Raw genomic sequence first — 17560 nt, 5'->3', positions numbered from 1 at the left:
TTATTATTATTATTGCATCTTAATGAAAAAGAGTAAGAGTTGAAATTATTGAATAATAAATTTATTTATTTGTTTAATTAAAAGTTATGATATTAAACAATTTGATTTTTCTTGAACGTTGCCGTCGGCTTTTTCGATTTCCATTAGAAGTGTATGAAATATATCAGCGACAGATTCGTTTTGTTTGGCGCTTGTTTCCAAAAAAACTGCTTGCCATGAATCGGCTAATTTTTTTCCCTGTTCGGTTGTTACCATTCTGTCTACGTATAAATCTGTTTTGTTGCCGACTAAAACGATTGGGACACTGCAATTAAATAATTCAATTATTAATTTTATGAGTATTTATTATTTTAACTAATTGTTGCATTTCCGGTGAAGATCATTAGAAAAATTTGATTTAAAAAAAAAAATATGATTAGTTTTTTGGACATATCTTTATAAATATTGAATTTTTTAGAAAAATATAAGAGACCTTTTTTGTAGGGCTTTAAATTGTCTACAAAAATGATATCTTGTACTTTTTTCAAAAAGTCAATAGCTATCGAGATAATTAGAGTTTAAAATTCCAAGAATTAGATACACAAGAAAAATTGTCAAAAAAACTAATGATTGGTTTTTTGGACATATCTTTATAAATAATCAATTTTTCAAAAAATTGTAAGAGACCTTTTTTGTAGAGATTTTAATTCTCTACAAAAAAGGTATCCTATACTTTTTTCCAAAACTCAATAGTTATTGAGATAATTTTAGTTTAAAATCATCTATCTTAAAAAAATTGATTTTGTAAGTAAAAATATAAAGACAGTGTATAAAATAAATTTGAAAATATAAACTCTAATTATGATAAAAAAATCAAAACCCATTCTCTATAGTGTCAATAATTAGCTGAAAAGTTAACTAAAAATAACTTACTGATTTTTTCCAGTGATATCCAATAATTTATCATAAATTATTTGTACAACTTCGAAACTTTTAGCACTCGTTATACTATAAACTAGAACATATCCGTGTATATCCATGGAATATTGGGTGGGAAATATACTATATTCATCTTGACCAGCTGTATCAACTAATTTAACTTCATAATCTTGACTATTTACCCGAGTATTTTTAGTAAAAGCTGTAATTTTTAATTATCATACATTAGTTAACGTATTGTGTAAAAAATACGGCGCCGTTAATTGATTCCATGATAACTGATCCCGTTAAATAGACAATCAAAACAATATATACAAATAAATCAGATCTGAGTCTGTGGAATCGAATTTTGTTGGGATCAATTGTCATGGGATCAGTTGATATGAAGTCGTAAAAATTATCAGATAAAAAATTTAAAAAAAAGACTTACTATTTTCAATTGTTGGATCATAAGAATCAACAAACTGTCCTTCAACAAACTGTATACTCAATGACGATTTACCAACAGATCTGTATCCCATAATTGCTATTTTCCTTTGTTTCGGTGGCATTTTATATTTTTATTATTATCCTTATTTATATTATCGTTCAAACAATCACTCAAATTAAAAATATTTTCAGCACAAATGTTTACTGTATTTTTATTATCAACAATAAATTCAAAATTATTTATCCATAAAGACTTGATCATACTCTAATTATCCCTACAAATTAAAAGTACAAGGAAATAATTATTAATTAGTTATTCATTATTATTAATAATAATAAAAAAAGTGATAAATATTTAATTATAAATATTAATGAAAAAAATAAAATATGAAACGTACGTACATATATAAATAAATTACGTACTGTTCATGACCTATTGATAGCCTAGAATTAGAATTAATATTTCTAACGCACATTAATTAATATATAAATATATCAAATATAAGCAACCAAGACTTTTTTTTTATGATATACAAAATAAAAATACTTATAAATATTTATGATATATTTTTAGTATCAAAAATATATAAACAATTGAAACAACAAATTTTTTAAAATTAAAGAGGGAAATTTAAATAAAAATTTGAAATATTTAAAAAAAGTTTGAGTTCAAAGGTCGGGTGTGGGTGTCATATATATATGACGTATAATATATAAATATATATGTATATATATATTTATGATAAAATAATAATAATAATAATAAAGGGTTGAGTATTACAGGTCATATATTACGACGTTATTTATATTAAATATATATATATATATAAATAAATAATGATTATTATTATTGTATTTACTTACGTTATGATAAATAATAATAATAATAAATGTTATTATTATTATTACAATGGTATTATGAATAATAAAACGCAGTAAGTTTAATAACTTAAAGTTCGTCTGATTTTTAACTCATACGCACAATACGTAATATATATTTATATACTGTATATATTATACTGTTAAACTGTACTCATTTTATTGAGTATATTTTACTTTACATATATATATGAGTGTGAATATAGCGACAATTGACAGTTTTTAATGACTGAAGTGAATGTAGCGCCTGACAATTTTAAAATTTTAAATAATTCAAATTTTTTAAAAAACCGCGCGTTTGAATTCTGAACTTTTTTAAGCGCATTTTAAATTTTTATTTTACTGACAGTTTTTTTTTAGTGAATTTAAAAATTGACATTGCATTGACACTCGTCTGAAGTTAGCTGACGTCAAATTTATTTTTATTTTTAAAAAATGTCAAAAAATTTGACGTTTTTTTTTGATCTGTCAAAAAAAAGAAAATTTTTAATTTTCTTTTGGAATTAAATTTTCAAAATTTTGAAATAAATGGAAAAAAAATGCGAATTTTGACGTTTGAAAAATTACGCGGAATTTTCAAAATTTTATTTTAAAAATTTGTAAATTTTTTTTTTGTCTTGTTGATAAAGTAGAATTTATTTTTTCGAAAATGTATAGATGGCAGAATAATTTAATTCTTGGTGAAAATATATATGTGTATATGTGATATTTATACATTGTATGTAAAAAAAATAAACAAAGGAGTCGAAAAATTTTACGTTGTAATGATAATTTTAACCAAGAATTTATTAAAAATAAATTAATAAATTAATTGTCATTAATAATTATAATAATTACTATTATTTATATAAATAAATGATTGATATTTATAACAGTATATTTATATAAAATATAAATATTTATAAAATGGCTGCTGGACGAGGTATTATTAATTTACGGTTTAATCAAGATCAAGGTAAATACAAAATTTTTTATTAACGTTTTAATCATTAATTACTTCAGTGACCCAGTAGTTGACCTGGGGTATTTATTAAATACCAAAATTTAATATTTATGTAATTTATACACAAAATTTTTTTTTCAAAAAATGAATTTTATTTTCTTAAAGTAGACAAAATTTCCTGTAAAATGAGTACCCACATCGATATATTTAAATAAAGTCATTTATTTGATGACCGTCTGCGAATTGATGGCCAAAAATGACTTGATCAAAATATATCGATGTGGGTACTCAAACAACAGGAAATTTCACCAGGAATTCAACTGTGATAACAATTTTTTTTATTCATCCTCCAAAAAGAAAACTAAATTTCTTTATGACGGAAATTAAAAATGATCAACTAAATGACTAATTATATATTTTTTATACCAAGGATGTTTCACCTGTTGCATGGAGTCTGGCTTGAGAGTTTACAACGTCGAGCCATTGGTCGAAAAGGCTCATTTTGAAAATGACCTGATGGGCAGTATAGCAATCGGGGAAATGTTATGGCGAACGAATATAATAGCCGTCGTCGGAGGAGGAACAAGACCAAAGTTTGCTGATAATACCGTCCTAATTTACGATGACGTGGTAAAAAAATTCGTCATGGAAATAACATTCACCAGTCCAATAAAAGCCGTACGATTACGGCGTGACAAGTGAGTTCCTTCCTACAAACTATTTATTTATTTATATATTTATTAATTTTGATATTTTTTTTTAGATTGATCGTCGCACTACAACGTGAAATTCATGTCTTTTCATTTCCATTCCCCACAAGACGATTATTGACCCTCGAAACACGTGACAATCCAAAAGGTCTGATTGAAGTCGCGACATTAGGGACAGCGCACAAACAATTGTTAGCATTTCCTGGTCATAAATTAGGGAGTGTACAGTTGGTTGATTTGGCTGCTACTGAAGCTGGAAGTTCATCAGCACCAGCAACACTTGCTGCACATCAAGTAAATTATAAATACAAAAAAGTATTTATAATTATTGTTTTTTAATTAAAAATAATTAATTAAAGGGACCACTGGCTTGTTTAGCCGTTAATCCAAATGGCACAATGGTAGCAACGGCATCAGCCCAGGGTACACTTGTGCGTGTATGGGATAGTGTGAGAAGACACTTATTGGTTGAACTGAGACGTGGTGCTGATCCCGCTACACTTTATTGGTAATTTCCAACTCTAATTACCGCCCAAATTTTTATTAATTTTTTTTTCTTTTATAGTATAACATTTAGCAGAGATTCCGAATTTCTTTGCATGTCCAGTGATAAAGGCACTGTCCATATTTTCGCATTGAAAGATACTCATTTAAACCGCCGGTCTACGTGAGTAATTAAAAAAAAATGATTTTATTTAATTACAATTATTGTGGTTATTTTTTGAATAAAATTTTTTAGGTTTTCAAAAATGAGATTTCTTGGTAATTATGTAGAAAGTCAATGGGCGCTAGCAACATTTACGGTACCACCTGAGTGCGCATGTGTGTGTGCATTTGGATCTCGTAATTCAGTAATTGGTAATTTACTTAGATTAATTGCTACTATAAATTTTAATTACAACTATACTATTGTTAATTATACTGATGTCTAATTGGAATTGATGATACTGATATATTTTTAATTATTAATATTAACTTTTACTATAAAATTAATAGTTATAATTATTTTTTCAGCTGTCTGTGTAGATGGTACATTTCACAAATATGTATTTACATCTGAAGGTAATTGTAATCGCGAAGCATTTGATGTTTTTCTTGATGTTTGTGACGACAATGAATTTTGAAGAACAAAAATAAACTAACAAAATGACATTCTAAATAAAAAAAACAAAATTATAATAAATTTTAAAAATAAGTAATTTTATGTCTACAAGATAATGTATATAGTTTATATTTATATTAAATAATAAAATATTTTAACTAACATAAATAAATATTTTTATTAATTACAGTAAATTTTAATTATTTACAAATTAGTCTCGTTTCCCCACGCCTTGTTTCTGAGCGTTTATTTTTTCTCTGTACTCTTCTGTAAAATAAAATAATTATCTCAGGAGTTTTAAAACAAAAATGGACCCGAGTTTATTTTAAAATTTAAATTATCGACCAGAGTGGGGATTTTTAAAAAATTCAAATCTACTAGATTTTTTTGAGACTTTTAGTGTAAATTATTATTATGTATACTTTTTTATTTACTTACTCCAAGGCTCGGGATTGAACATTGGGAGAATAATCGCGGGAAAAAGTGCGCAACTAAGTATTGTAAAAAATCCACCAATAAGAAATATATATTTCTTATTTGTACCAGTCGGCTTTGGTAATCTTCTTCTTTTTACTTCCATCTAAAATTTTCAAATTTCGTTAATTTTTCATCTCACCGTGATATCAACCTGAGTACCTTTGGCTGTCAAAATAAATTCAAACCTTTTAAAAATAAATTTAAACTCCGATTATTTTTCAGTAAAATTGCAGCAGTTCCATAAATTAATTCTGATAAAAAGAAAAAAAGAGATTATTTTTGAATACTAGAATTTTTTTACTGAAATTATCACGACCGAAATTACCCACGTTGATGTAATACATTGAATTATTCTGAAAAAATATTACATAACCTAAAAAATATACAGATGTATATAAATGTTATTTTTTGTATTTATTTAGTAATTGAAAGTTTTTTGAAAATTAAACTGAAAGAATAACAAAAAATTTTGATTTAAAATATAAAATTTATTTATAAAAAAATATGTAAATATAAACTAGCGCCAGAAAGAGACAGAACTTTAGAATCATCTACCACCGAGTACTCAATCTGCGCATGCGCAAGCAAAAATGGGAAAATTTCGTTTGGTAGATGTCCATGAGAATACTTATAACTATAATGGCTATGAGCGGTAGTGACACCTAGCGGAAATATTTATTGATATTTCGGCACCTTACACTTGAATTTTAAAACATTCAATTTCTTTAGATCCACGGTTGGTATGCGAGGAAGTCAATCTCTGTCATAAGTATCTGGGTCATTCGTGTCGTAAGTAACCAAGTTGTTTACAACAAAAAAAGTGTAAAGTAAATTAATTTTTCGACTTTTTTATCAGGTAAATTTATAACTTTATTATTTAAACCACTAAAACTATTTTTAATTAATTTATTTTATTTTTACAGTAAGAACGAAGCACCAAATAATAACCGTGATCAGTGTCCGTAATTTTTGTAGGTTAACTTTATAATTTTAATGAACTAACCTATATCAGTATTCATAGTAATCAATAATAATGATCCTGAAATTCCTGGACATCAAATTATTTTTTTATTTTCAAAAACCATAAATTACAAAAAAAAATCAAAATACCTGCCTCAATTTTTTTGTCATGGATTTGATGGACAATAAAACAATTTCTTGAGATTTAAAACGCAGACTCTAGAAAATCTTAAAATTTTCAAAAATACAAATCGTAAGTAAAATTTCAATGGTGTGCAAAAATATTTTAAAAAATTTTCTAATACCTACATTCTTTACAGTGAATTTAATCTACAAATTTATGATTTGATACTTATGACATATATGTAGCGTACAGTAAAAAAAATTACAAAATTAACGAATCAGAATTAATAAAAAAAGAATATCAAGAAAATGTCGTCTGTCAAAATTTTACCATTTAGTTTAATTTACCAACAAATCCGGGAAAATATTCTCCAAGGATCAATGAGCGTCAACACAAGATATCCTGGTGATTCTGACGAAAACCCATCCATTCTGCAACTGGCGATAACAAAAAACGACATTTGTCTGATAAATTATTTACTGAAGCACAAAGTTGACCTCAACGCGACGTCGAAATGTTTCGAGCCCGCTCTCCACCTGGCGATCCGCCTAGATTCCTATGAGCTAGTGAGAAAACTCGTCGAGGCTGGTGCTGATGTCAATGTAAAGCAAAAGTTCACTGACAAACTTTTTCGGTACACGACAATTTACCCAGCAGTGAGCGAAGAAATAAAAAAAGTCATCGAATTGTTGCTAGAAGACAAGAATAATGACAACATATCTTTAGGGGAGAAAGGATTTTTTATAGCAATGGGTAATGAGAATTTTAATCCTTATGATCGAGTGCTCGATTCAGGTGTTGACAATTTACCAGTCGGTGACGTTGTCTCTCCCCTGCATCTCGCGATCCAGCAGAATAATTATCAAATAATTGAGTACTTGATAGCCAACGGTGCTGATGTCGATGCTAATTGCAATGGTGCCACGCCACTGTATGTTGCCGTTGATAAGAAATATAAAGATGTAATCAAGCTGCTGATAAAAAACAACGCGAAAGTAAACGTTGAAACGCGACCTAAATCACTTATTCATTTATTGAACTGGAGCAGTTCCTTTAAAATTGCCGACATTTTGCTGGATGCTGGTGCAGACATTGACCAAGATGTCGATGGTACCCCATTACATCACGCCATCGTCAGTAAACTAGAATCGATGGTCGAGTATTTGATAAATAATGGCGCGGATGTAAATTTGAAAAGCAATGGGATGTCATGTCTGCACACTGCCCTCAAGTCTCCTAATGACAAAATAATAAATTACTTATTGATGGCGGGTGCTGATGTCAATGTTCTTAATGAAAAGGACACTAAGGTTCTCGATTCTACATCATCGATATTTATTGGCACGCCATTGAAGAAGTCAATTAAGCAGCATATTGTTAAGCTAAAAGCTGCTGATTTTTATCTCGTGAGATGTAACTTGGAAGCTGTGGAGAGAGATTTTGATGACTACTACAGAGACTGCTGCAGGGAAGTTGATTCACTGAAGCAAAAGAAAATTCCGGAGACTCATTTGAGTTACTACGATGTGCTGCGTAAAAATAATTTTAAGTTGGCGTTGGCGCTGAAAAATTGTAGGATTAATTTTACTAATACAGTATTGGAATCGACGTTTCCGTTGTATGGAAAAATTGTGGGTTTTAAATTGTACAGAGCGATGAAGACGAAGGAATATTTGAATACCGCTAGTGAGCTTTTGTATAATGTTTTTTATGGGAAACTACCGGATGTGGTTGTCAGAGAAATTGCAGAGTATTTTAGCTTGAGCAATTTGAGAATGATGAGTTTATGAGTTTTTTCTATGGTCTGTAATCATTGTATAGCGCAGTGGAGATGATTATGAGCGTTCTATTAAAAAAATCCATGGAGTCTTATGGCGTTTTCGAGTAGATTTCCATATGGTTTTTTATAGGAATCCAGCATAGATTCTTGTAGAGTTCCACAGCTTCCTAAACTCATGGGGATCTAGTATAGATTTTTATGGGGGCTTTAATAATAATTTTCTATGAGAATTCACAGAAATTTAAATTAATATGAGAATCTAGTATGTATTTCTATGGAGATTTTTACAATAATTTCTTATGGGGATTTTTATAACAATTTCTTATGGGTATTTACAGCACCCTACATTCATATGGAAATCTAGTATGGATTTCTATGGAGATTTTTAAAATAATTTTCTATATAAATCCAAATTTTCGTATGTATTTTTTGTATGAGAATCCAGGTACTTAGAGTTTCTTAAATAGAATCCCCATATGGAAATCTAGGCACTCATATTTGTTTTCATGAATTTTTTTAATAGGGCTAGAAAAATATTAGTTTTAAATGTTCTCGCCCTTATGGTTCCTGGAGGGGCTACCAGGAACCATAAGGTGAAATAAATTTTTTGGAGACTGACGTATTTTTTTTTCTATTAATTTAAAAATTAACAAATATAAAATTTTGAATTTCTCTCATACGCCCTTATGGTTCCTGACAAGACTACCAGAAACCACAAGGACAAAGAATTCAAATTTTTAAATCGATTACTGTTAATCATCATTTTTTCGACTCCTTTTTTTTTTTTACTTTTTTTATTTTTCTATTCAATAGTTTAATTTTAAAAATAAAATAATTTGTAAATTGATATAATTATCCATAGTAATTAATTAGAAATTAAATTTTCAGTTTAAACCACGATAATCTTAGTTTTACAAAATTTCAATTTTAGAATTTAAAAAAATTCAAATTTCGCGCCAAATTTATAATACATTTTTAAGTAATTAATTAAAGTATCTAGTGTCTGTAATTAATTAATAATTGATTAGTGTATAAAATTTATAATTCATTATTATATAAATATGTATATATACATATATCTTGATATTAAATTGTGTAATTAAAGTAAAAAAAAAAAAATTATATTTAAAACTGACTTGACTTATTGAGTAATTCCAGTCTACCTCAACCTCAAAATAAAAATATACAAATATAATAAATATAAGTATTAAAATTGTTATTGTTAATTTTAATTATAAATTAGAATAATTAATAATAATAATGATTAATAATAATAAAAATTAATTAGCTTCCATTAAAAATAACAAAATGTATTTTTTTTAAAAAAGTCAATAATAGTTTTAAGTTAATAGTAAAATTGAGGTTATAAAATAATAAACAAAGTGATAAATAATTCAAAAATAAGTTAATAATGATTACATTGAAACAATTATTGTACTGTACATTAGCGGGAGGCATTCGTTTAATTTTAATGAATTCGGAATTACAAAAAACAATAAGTGATAGGGTTGAAATATCAACGGCACTAAATTCTTGGAAAAGAGGTAAGGAAATTTATTTAAATTATAATTTATTATTTTAATTATTGTTTTTAATTGTAATTCCAGTTACCGAAGGAGTGCATTTACGGAATTTTGGAATTGATCCTTACAGCGGTGATTTATTTCATGAAACACCGATCGGGCTTGTGTTCTTTACTTGGGTCCATAAATATCTGTCATTGTGGTCATTGAGAATTTTATTTATCATTGGGGATTTATTGACAAGTTGGTTTTTGTATGCAACGGCATGTAATTACGTCAAAGAAGTGGTAAGTTTTTAATTTTTTAATTTATTGCTTATTTAAATGTGCAACGATTGTTACAAACAGCTGACAATTTTAATGATTTTGTGATGTCAGTTGTTATGAGAATTGAATGTTTAAAAAAAGCGCTTGAAATTATGGAGATTCATTTTTTATTATCCATTTCTGTCACGGCTTTTTATTTTCTCATTAATTTTTTTTGAATCTCATGCTTGGAATTTTAAACTCAAAATATCTCAATAACTATTAAGTTTTTAAAAAAAAATATAGGATACTATTTTTGTAGAAAATTTACCGCTCTATAAAAAAGGTCTCTTATAAGTTTTTGAAAAATTTAATATTTGAAAAGATATTTCAAAAAAACCAATCATTAGTTTTTTGACAGTTTTTTGTGTATCAAATTCTTGGAATTTTAAACTCCAATTATCTCGGTAGCTATCGACTTTTTGAGAAAAGTGTAGAATACCTTTTTTATAGAGAATTTACCGCTCTACAAAAAAGACATCTTAAAATTTTTTGAAAAATTCAATACTTTTAAGAAATTTAGAAAAAACTAATCACACTTTTCGATTTTCATCAACTTTCAAAACTCCGCTAAAAATTTCAAACTTTATTACTAATAATAATTAAGTTAAAAAAAAATTAATCACTTTGCAGGCGAAAAGAGAAAAAGAAGAGTTAAAAGTTTCAAAAAATCCAACAGACGAATTAACGTACACTCCAATATCAAAAACCGCAACATCGTCGATAATTTACGTACCCGCCGCGTATCTTTTCAATCCTTACATTGTTTTAAACTGCGTCGCATTAACAACGACAGTATTTTCAAATCTGCTTACTTCCCTAGCTCTCTATTTCATGATAAAAAAATATAAATTAGCGGCATGCTTAACAATCGCCTTGCTGACGCTACAAAATTTATATCCCGCGTCATTGATCGTTGCCGCGACGATATTTGTTGCCAAAGATGCTAAATCAAACCGTCAAATATTCAAAATTATTTTAACCATGGTAACACTATTCGTAGCATTATTAATATCATTAATTTATTTATCTTATTACATAATGGGCAATTGGAATTTCGTGAAAAATACAACCGGGTTCATATTAATGGTTCCCGATTTACGTCCAAATATTGGATTGTACTGGTACTTCTTTACTGAAATGTTTGAACATTTTCGTGGCTTATTTATTGCATCATTTCAAATAAACGTCGGTTTATTGTATGTCGTACCTCTGGCATTAAGATTACGCAACGATCCGATGCTATTGTCATTTGCATATTTAGCAATAATTGCTATTTTTAAATCGTATCCCAGTCTTGGAGATGTTGGATTTTATATGGCGCTGTTACCAATGTGGCAACATTTATTCCGACGTAAGTTTATAATTCAATTTTACTGAAGGTTAACAGAAATCTACTGCAAGTTGATACAGAAACTTGCCATCAATTTGTTTACAAAAAAAAGCATCAAGAGTAAAAGCTATTTTTAAATTGACATTTAATTTAATTATCAACTTTTTGATGTCAGCTTGTGGCAGTAGATTGATGTCAACTTGGCTGTTGAAAATAAATTGCACACCTTAAAATTATTTTAACAATTTTTTGTATCGATAATTTCTCTGTTGGTAATTTTTCTGTCGGTAATTGACTTTTTCTCTAAAAAAATGTCTGTTTGAGGTGTGCACCTTGAAATTCTTCTTTTCTTCTTATTATTTACAATGCATACATAAATAAATATAATTTGTACTTGTAGATATGCAGCAAGGATTTATTGTCGGATGTTTCGTGCTTTTTTGTACAGTATTTGCGCCAACTGTATGGCACCAATGGATTTACTCATGTTCAGCGAATGCTAACTTTTACTTTGGCGTAACACTGGCATTCGCAATCGCGCAAATATTTTTACTTACTGATGTATTGTTTGCTAGTGTCAAACGCGAGCTTGCATTACGAAGTGGACTTCACAGTGAAATAAATGGCAACAAAGCTAAACTTGTATTAGAATAATTAATTTCAAATAATGATTATAATCAATTTTTTTTTACTGCAAATTAATATAATGAATAAATAAATTAATAAAATAATGGCTATTGTTTTTTCTTACAACATCTAAAAATATAAATATAGAGGAACCTTGTGATGTTTTTAAATTTTCACGGTCAAAAAATGTTACGGTTACATAACTCTATTAATTTTATTGGAAGTAAAAGCGGAAGTCAAAATTAGTATAATTTTCTCTTTAGTCCTGTGAATAAATTAAATATTCGATGAATCATCACTTATTTCACTCTTATAAATAGAGTTGTTTGAAAATTCTATTTTTAGTTTAAAAAAAATTTTTACAAAAAAAAAAAGTTATGTTAGTAAGTATATTTTTTTTTTCAAGTCTAATATTAATTGAAGTAAATTGTAAAATAATGAAACCATCGATTGATTTGAAACCGGGTGATGTCATTAATATAAATTATTTAAGTTCAACATCAAATATTATTTACGATAATATATTTGAAAATAAAATCATTCCAAATTTGGATATTCTGTCAGAAAAACGGGAGTTATCAATTTATAATATTAAAAAATTTGAAGATGTCATATTACTGCATTACGGAGATTTCTATATCGAACAAATTCACCCGGTGACAAAGAGAAAAATTTTGAAAAAATATGATAACAGTTTACCATCGAAATTTAATATTAATAATAAATATATCAAGAAATATCATAGATATGAATTACTAAAATTATGCCGGAATATTGAGGAAAGGAAAATATCATTAAATATGACTAAAACAATAAACGAGACATTATACTCATTAAATTTTGATGAGATTATAAATAACACAAGTTCAATTGATTTTGATAAATTTTTAATTTACAATTCATCGATGGTCGTAGTAACACCACTTTCGACTACGGGAACACATTATGTGTCATCTATAACTACAGGCAATTGTTTGTATCAGGTAACACTAATAAATGAGTACAATTTACTTTAATAATCTATAAGTTAGTAGCGTCCTTGGTATTGTGGTCCCAGCAAGAGAATGAACTTCGGAATGCCCCCACTACTTAATATTTGCGCAATAAAAAGTGGGAGGTTATTTTGTACACAGAACTTGAGAGTGGAAGTAAAAACCGAAGATACCCGAAGTACAATTTCTTTATGGGACGACAATAAGAATCTTTCTAAAATCTTGCGCAAGTCTAGTCATCACAACAATACCAGTGAGAATATCGACTTTTCTCCTACCATTATAACAATCTGAAGATATTCTGCACATGCGCAGTCACGAATATTGCGAAAGTGGCGCCAAATTTCAAGCTTTTGCTATGTCTTTACCCAAATCTTGCTGCAGACAGAAATTTGTTCAAGACACTTATGCATGAGCTGCGGTTGATTTTATTAATAAGTGCTATAGATAACAAAAAAAAAAGGAGAAAACTACAGATTTTACACCGGTCGTTGAGAAAATCTTGTGCAACCCTGGTTAAAAATATCGATTGAAAAGAATTGAGAAGCTTTGAAGTTTTTTGCAAGACACTTTTACAAAATTAGCACAAGATGACTTGAAATTGTCTTTTGTGCCATCTTGTGCAGAAATTTTTAGTGAGCAGTGTCTTGACAGAAACTTGTGATGAAAATTATCACACTGTCAGAAAAACTTGTGTAAGATTTACACAAGACTATAATATTTTTTTTTATTTTTACAGGTTGTTGTATTTAAATTTCCATATCATTTAAAAAGAAAGCTAAAAAATTCAAGCAAACTGAATGTTCCACGTGAAATGATTTACACTACTCCCATAAAATCGATGAGTAATAATGTAACTCTTGAAAATTTAGTAATGAATTATATAAATGATGCGGAACATATTGATATTGATGAAACAAGTGATTTAATAAAAGTAATTGACAATAAAGAATTATGTATAAAAATAGTAAAAGAATTAAAAAATGATGTTGTGACGAAAATAAAATTTCAAAGACTGCCATCAAAATTTAAAAAGTTATATTTACATCTAACTAAATACAATAAAATTTCACTATCATAACATTGTTCAGAAATAAATAAATAATTTTTTGTAAATTAAGTAACTAATAAAATTTGGTAATAACATTATTTTGAGTAGTTTCAGTAAAACTCTTTTTCATTTGTAACCCTCTTTTTTCGCAACATCTATAAAAAAACGAATTGGTAGAGGATCAATGAAATTCGAACTTGTGTCCAGATAACAATTGCCTGTCAATCGCATTCGCATCCAGGATCCCTCGTGGTCGAGTAGACTTGTCATGGGCTAGTTGTCTCTCTGTAACAAGAGATTTTCTTTCTCTTTAGGGAAATGAAACAAAAAATCTCTGTTGTCGGAAAAATAATGAATAAAAAAAAAAATCAACAACAAAACGGCTGAAATTAATTTTTTTTTTTTTCAATATTTACTATCAGATATTTTCTAATAATTTTTTTTTCGATTCATATCAATATATAAATCAACTGAAATACGTGAGAAAACTAGGATCAATTAATTTTGTCATTGGAAACTGAAACGTTGCAGGTTTTTTTGTTGATTTTATACATCCCAAAGGGAAAATTCACGCAATTTGTCTCGGAGAATAAAATTCTATACTAAAGCAAAACCTTTATTTGTTCGGTTTCCCTTTTATCTCAACTATATATGTGTATATATATTAGGGTAGTAATATTTTTCGACTTTTTGTCTTTTTTGATGCTTAAAAAACAAAATTTCAGTCTCAATTTTTTTCTGTTTTAGTCCTGAGTCATTTTTCTGATGATAATTTGCCTTTTTAGTTGATATTGACTAAACAATGATATTTACAGTAAAAATGCAAATAACAATTTTGTAGAAAATTTCATTCTCTACAAAAAAGGCCTTTTTAGTTAAGAGGCTCAAGTTCTTCGTTTGCGTGATAGAGGGGTTTTTTTAAATTCAAAAATAAAATATTTCTCGAAAATTCGCTCTGATGCCTTTTAATTTGAATTTTAAATCAGTAAATATAAAGGAAGTAATTGTTGATAAGTTTCGAAAAAAATTTTATATTATATACCCCTAAAATAATATTTTTTTCTTTCCACAATTTTCTTATCATTTTATTTAGCTTCTATTCAACTCGTTTTACTTTTATACTTTCATTTTGTCTCTGTATCCACAAACTCGAGCTCTCTTGAGACAACGAATATTAATCCGCAAAGATACTAAACTCTCAGACTCGAAGGGAGGAAAAAAAAAAATTATAAAAGAGTAAACAGAAATTTCTTTGTATTTTTTTTTTATCGTTACACTGATTCTTTATTTTGTCTTATAATTTTTTAAATTAATTAGAACGTAAATCACGAATTTTTCATCGTGTAATTTTAAGTTTTTTTTTTAGGAACCTGAATTTTTCTAATTTTGAATAGAAAAAGTTTGTATTTTCAACAGTAAAATTTATTTTTATATTTGTACGGCCATTTTTCACGGCGATATCGATGGAAAAATAAAAGCAATATAAAAAAAGGAGTGAATTAAAAATCATAAATAAAATTTAAAAGTAATACAATATCGTGTGTCTATACTCTCGGACAGTTAAAATGTATCGTTAAAAATAACCGGAAGGCATTTTTCGTCAAGACGAATGGGTTAATTTCGTATTGAAAGAGTTGCGTACAAGTGAAATTGAATCATAAATCGTCTTCATTTATTTTATGTAAAAATAAATAAAAATTAAACACATGAATTTAAAAACATGTTTATTACAAAACGTACCTTCACATCTGTGGAGTTATATTCTTTAGATAAACTTTATTTTTTATAAAAATATTTTCATTTCACAAGTTGTCAAAACATTTATTTATTTAAATATTGATAGTTATTTGCCGTTAATTCTTATGTGGATTTTTTTTTATAGAGATACTATTATTTTGTAGAGTGCTTGGATACAGAAATAAAATCATACGCAAATATTATAAGATTCATTAGTTTTTTTAATTATTCAACAAAATGCAGTGAAAATAATTAATTACAATTTTGGTTATTAACTTTAATCCATCTTGGATATCTGAGCCCATATCTGTCCAATACTTGTCTCAAGAACCCCTGGTTAGTAAAATATCCGTATTGATCTTTATCTTTTCCGAAGACCCAGAATCTCTCGACACTAAAAAATATTAAAAGTTAATTTCACATTTGAATTAATTAAATTGCTTAAACAGTATTAAAATTGAATTGTTTCGAATAATTTCTAATGATGAGGGATCTACGCTTTGGGTCAAATCGGCAAATACACGCGGGTTGGAATAATGTTCTACTTTCCGCCCTAGGTGTGTAATGTACTAATTAATAACTTACTACGTAGTTCGATAATTTTTGCAGCTGTAGACTATAGCATAAATACCAGGAACCGAATCAAGAAGAATCTGGTCTTGGTCAGAGTCCCCCCAAGCTGGTAGATGATGATGGAAATGTAGTATTTTATCGGCACTCATAGTTATGTTGGATTCAATCACTGAACGTACGTTGGTCCTAAAAGATATAATAAAAAATAATGTATTGACATTCTCGTATAATTTAAAAAAAAAATAAGTAAAATATAAATAATTACGATAAAGAAATACTACTGGCAAAAGCTCTTGTCACGCCGTTTACAGGCGAATCAAAATGATCGAATATACAAGTTGCGTCAAGATCCCAACTACTGTCGTCCCGTAGAAGTGACCACCAGTCTCCAGCAATCTTAAATATAATTTTGTTGAAAATTAGTTGGTATAAAATACAAATTTAAATAATTTTTTAAAAATTCATAAAAATTACCTGATCCAGAGAAACTGGGCCCATAGGAGTTATATTTGGGCAACTGCCTTCCAAGTAATTTAAAGGAAAAGAACCAGCAATTAAGCCGAAAAAAACTGCGATTCTCAACATTTTGGTTTTTTATATTTTTCAAAGAATGTGATTTCGACTGCCGGTTCCGCGGCTTATATATCACTCCCAGTCGTCGAATTGTGAAATTTATTTTTTATTTAATGTTCTCACACCTGCGAAGCGATAATTTTAGATATACTGAGTTTTATTTAAAACGTTTTTTATAAAAAAAAAGATCACGTGAGAAGTGAGCTTATATTACCATATGGCATTGTTGGATTGATTTCCATATGGTTTCCTATAGGAATAGATTTTTCTGGAGTTTTCCATGGGAATCCGAGTATAGTATAATTTTCAAGTAATTGAAAATTGAAAAACTTTTTAAATAAGGCATTAATATTAATGTATATGTGGATAAACTTGAAAACAATGTACTCGAGAGGGTTAATTCTATACCTCTATACCTCTTTTTCACCCTCATACGAATATTCTGTAAAATATCTATGTACTGTTGTAACAAATTCTAATTTACCCCAGCATAACTATCACCTCTGACTATAGAAGCTGTGTTC

General features: G+C 27.8%; 4 protein-coding genes and 1 long non-coding RNA gene across 7 annotated transcripts; 3 read left to right on the top strand and 2 right to left on the bottom strand.

Moving 5' to 3' along the window:
- Positions 1-39: 39 nt before the first annotated feature.
- On the bottom strand, positions 40-2349 carry LOC103572528 (GTP-binding protein Rheb homolog). 2 transcript variants are annotated; one of them, XM_014439510.2, is made up of 4 exons: positions 2212-2349; positions 1349-1622; positions 913-1120; positions 40-304 (listed from the first exon to the last, which is right to left on the bottom strand). In XM_014439510.2, the coding sequence occupies exons 2-4, from the start codon at positions 1467-1469 to the stop codon at positions 85-87; spliced, it is 549 nt and encodes a 182-aa protein (XP_014294996.1). In that variant the 5' UTR covers positions 1470-1622; positions 2212-2349; the 3' UTR covers positions 40-84. The 2 variants fall into 2 exon arrangements, with proteins under 2 accessions (XP_014294996.1, XP_014294997.1); XM_014439511.2 differs by lacking the exon at positions 2212-2349 and adding an exon at positions 1750-1797.
- Positions 2350-2957: 608 nt separating this feature from the next.
- Positions 2958-5105, top strand: LOC103572527 (WD repeat domain phosphoinositide-interacting protein 4). The gene is made up of 7 exons (XM_014439509.2): positions 2958-3181; positions 3600-3867; positions 3933-4173; positions 4239-4387; positions 4445-4546; positions 4619-4737; positions 4894-5105. Exons 1-7 carry the CDS (start codon positions 3133-3135, stop codon positions 5001-5003), a joined length of 1038 nt encoding a protein of 345 aa, XP_014294995.1. The 5' UTR covers positions 2958-3132; the 3' UTR covers positions 5004-5105.
- Positions 5106-5140: 35 nt separating this feature from the next.
- LOC128667615 (uncharacterized) lies at positions 5141-6052 on the bottom strand. Of its 2 annotated transcripts, none has more exons than XR_008403553.1 (4): positions 5784-6052; positions 5644-5709; positions 5420-5561; positions 5141-5248 (listed from the first exon to the last, which is right to left on the bottom strand). It is a non-coding gene; the product is annotated as an uncharacterized LOC128667615 (long non-coding RNA). The 2 variants fall into 2 exon arrangements; XR_008403554.1 differs by having other exon boundaries at positions 5788-6052.
- A 143-nt stretch (positions 6053-6195) lies between these two features.
- LOC103572529 (putative ankyrin repeat protein RF_0381) lies at positions 6196-9316 on the top strand. Its single transcript, XM_008551170.2, has 3 exons — positions 6196-6314; positions 6382-6671; positions 6739-9316. The coding sequence occupies exon 3, from the start codon at positions 6851-6853 to the stop codon at positions 8330-8332; it is 1482 nt and encodes a 493-aa protein (XP_008549392.1). The 5' UTR covers positions 6196-6314; positions 6382-6671; positions 6739-6850; the 3' UTR covers positions 8333-9316.
- A 174-nt stretch (positions 9317-9490) lies between these two features.
- Positions 9491-12208, top strand: LOC103572530 (phosphatidylinositol glycan anchor biosynthesis class U protein). The gene is made up of 4 exons (XM_008551171.3): positions 9491-9866; positions 9930-10132; positions 10784-11504; positions 11884-12208. The coding sequence occupies exons 1-4, from the start codon at positions 9734-9736 to the stop codon at positions 12135-12137; spliced, it is 1311 nt and encodes a 436-aa protein (XP_008549393.1). The 5' UTR covers positions 9491-9733; the 3' UTR covers positions 12138-12208.
- The last annotated feature ends 5352 nt before the right edge of the window (positions 12209-17560 follow it).

Source organism: Microplitis demolitor, chromosome 4, assembly GCF_026212275.2.
Source record: "Microplitis demolitor isolate Queensland-Clemson2020A chromosome 4, iyMicDemo2.1a, whole genome shotgun sequence".
NCBI classification, from domain to species: Eukaryota; Metazoa; Arthropoda; class Insecta; order Hymenoptera; family Braconidae; genus Microplitis; species Microplitis demolitor.
The sequence above is the reverse complement of the archived record's forward strand: the minus strand, read 5'-3'. Positions and strand labels throughout refer to the sequence as shown.

Coding starts and splice junctions, on each gene's coding strand:
- LOC103572528 (XM_014439510.2), bottom strand. CDS start 1,469: ATGCCACCGAAACAAAGGAAAATAGCAATTATGGGATACAGATCTGTT. Junction 1,121..1,348: donor TGATCCAACAATTGAAAATA/GTAAGTCTTTTT, acceptor TAAAAATTACAG/CTTTTACTAAAAATACTCGG. Junction 305..912: donor GATATCACTGGAAAAAATCA/GTAAGTTATTTT, acceptor ATTTAATTGCAG/TGTCCCAATCGTTTTAGTCG.
- LOC103572527 (XM_014439509.2), top strand. CDS start 3,133: ATGGCTGCTGGACGAGGTATTATTAATTTACGGTTTAATCAAGATCAA. Junction 3,182..3,599: donor ACGGTTTAATCAAGATCAAG/GTAAATACAAAA, acceptor TTTTATACCAAG/GATGTTTCACCTGTTGCATG. Junction 3,868..3,932: donor GTACGATTACGGCGTGACAA/GTGAGTTCCTTC, acceptor ATTTTTTTTTAG/ATTGATCGTCGCACTACAAC.
- LOC103572529 (XM_008551170.2), top strand. CDS start 6,851: ATGTCGTCTGTCAAAATTTTACCATTTAGTTTAATTTACCAACAAATC.
- LOC103572530 (XM_008551171.3), top strand. CDS start 9,734: ATGATTACATTGAAACAATTATTGTACTGTACATTAGCGGGAGGCATT. Junction 9,867..9,929: donor ACTAAATTCTTGGAAAAGAG/GTAAGGAAATTT, acceptor TTGTAATTCCAG/TTACCGAAGGAGTGCATTTA. Junction 10,133..10,783: donor GTAATTACGTCAAAGAAGTG/GTAAGTTTTTAA, acceptor ATCACTTTGCAG/GCGAAAAGAGAAAAAGAAGA.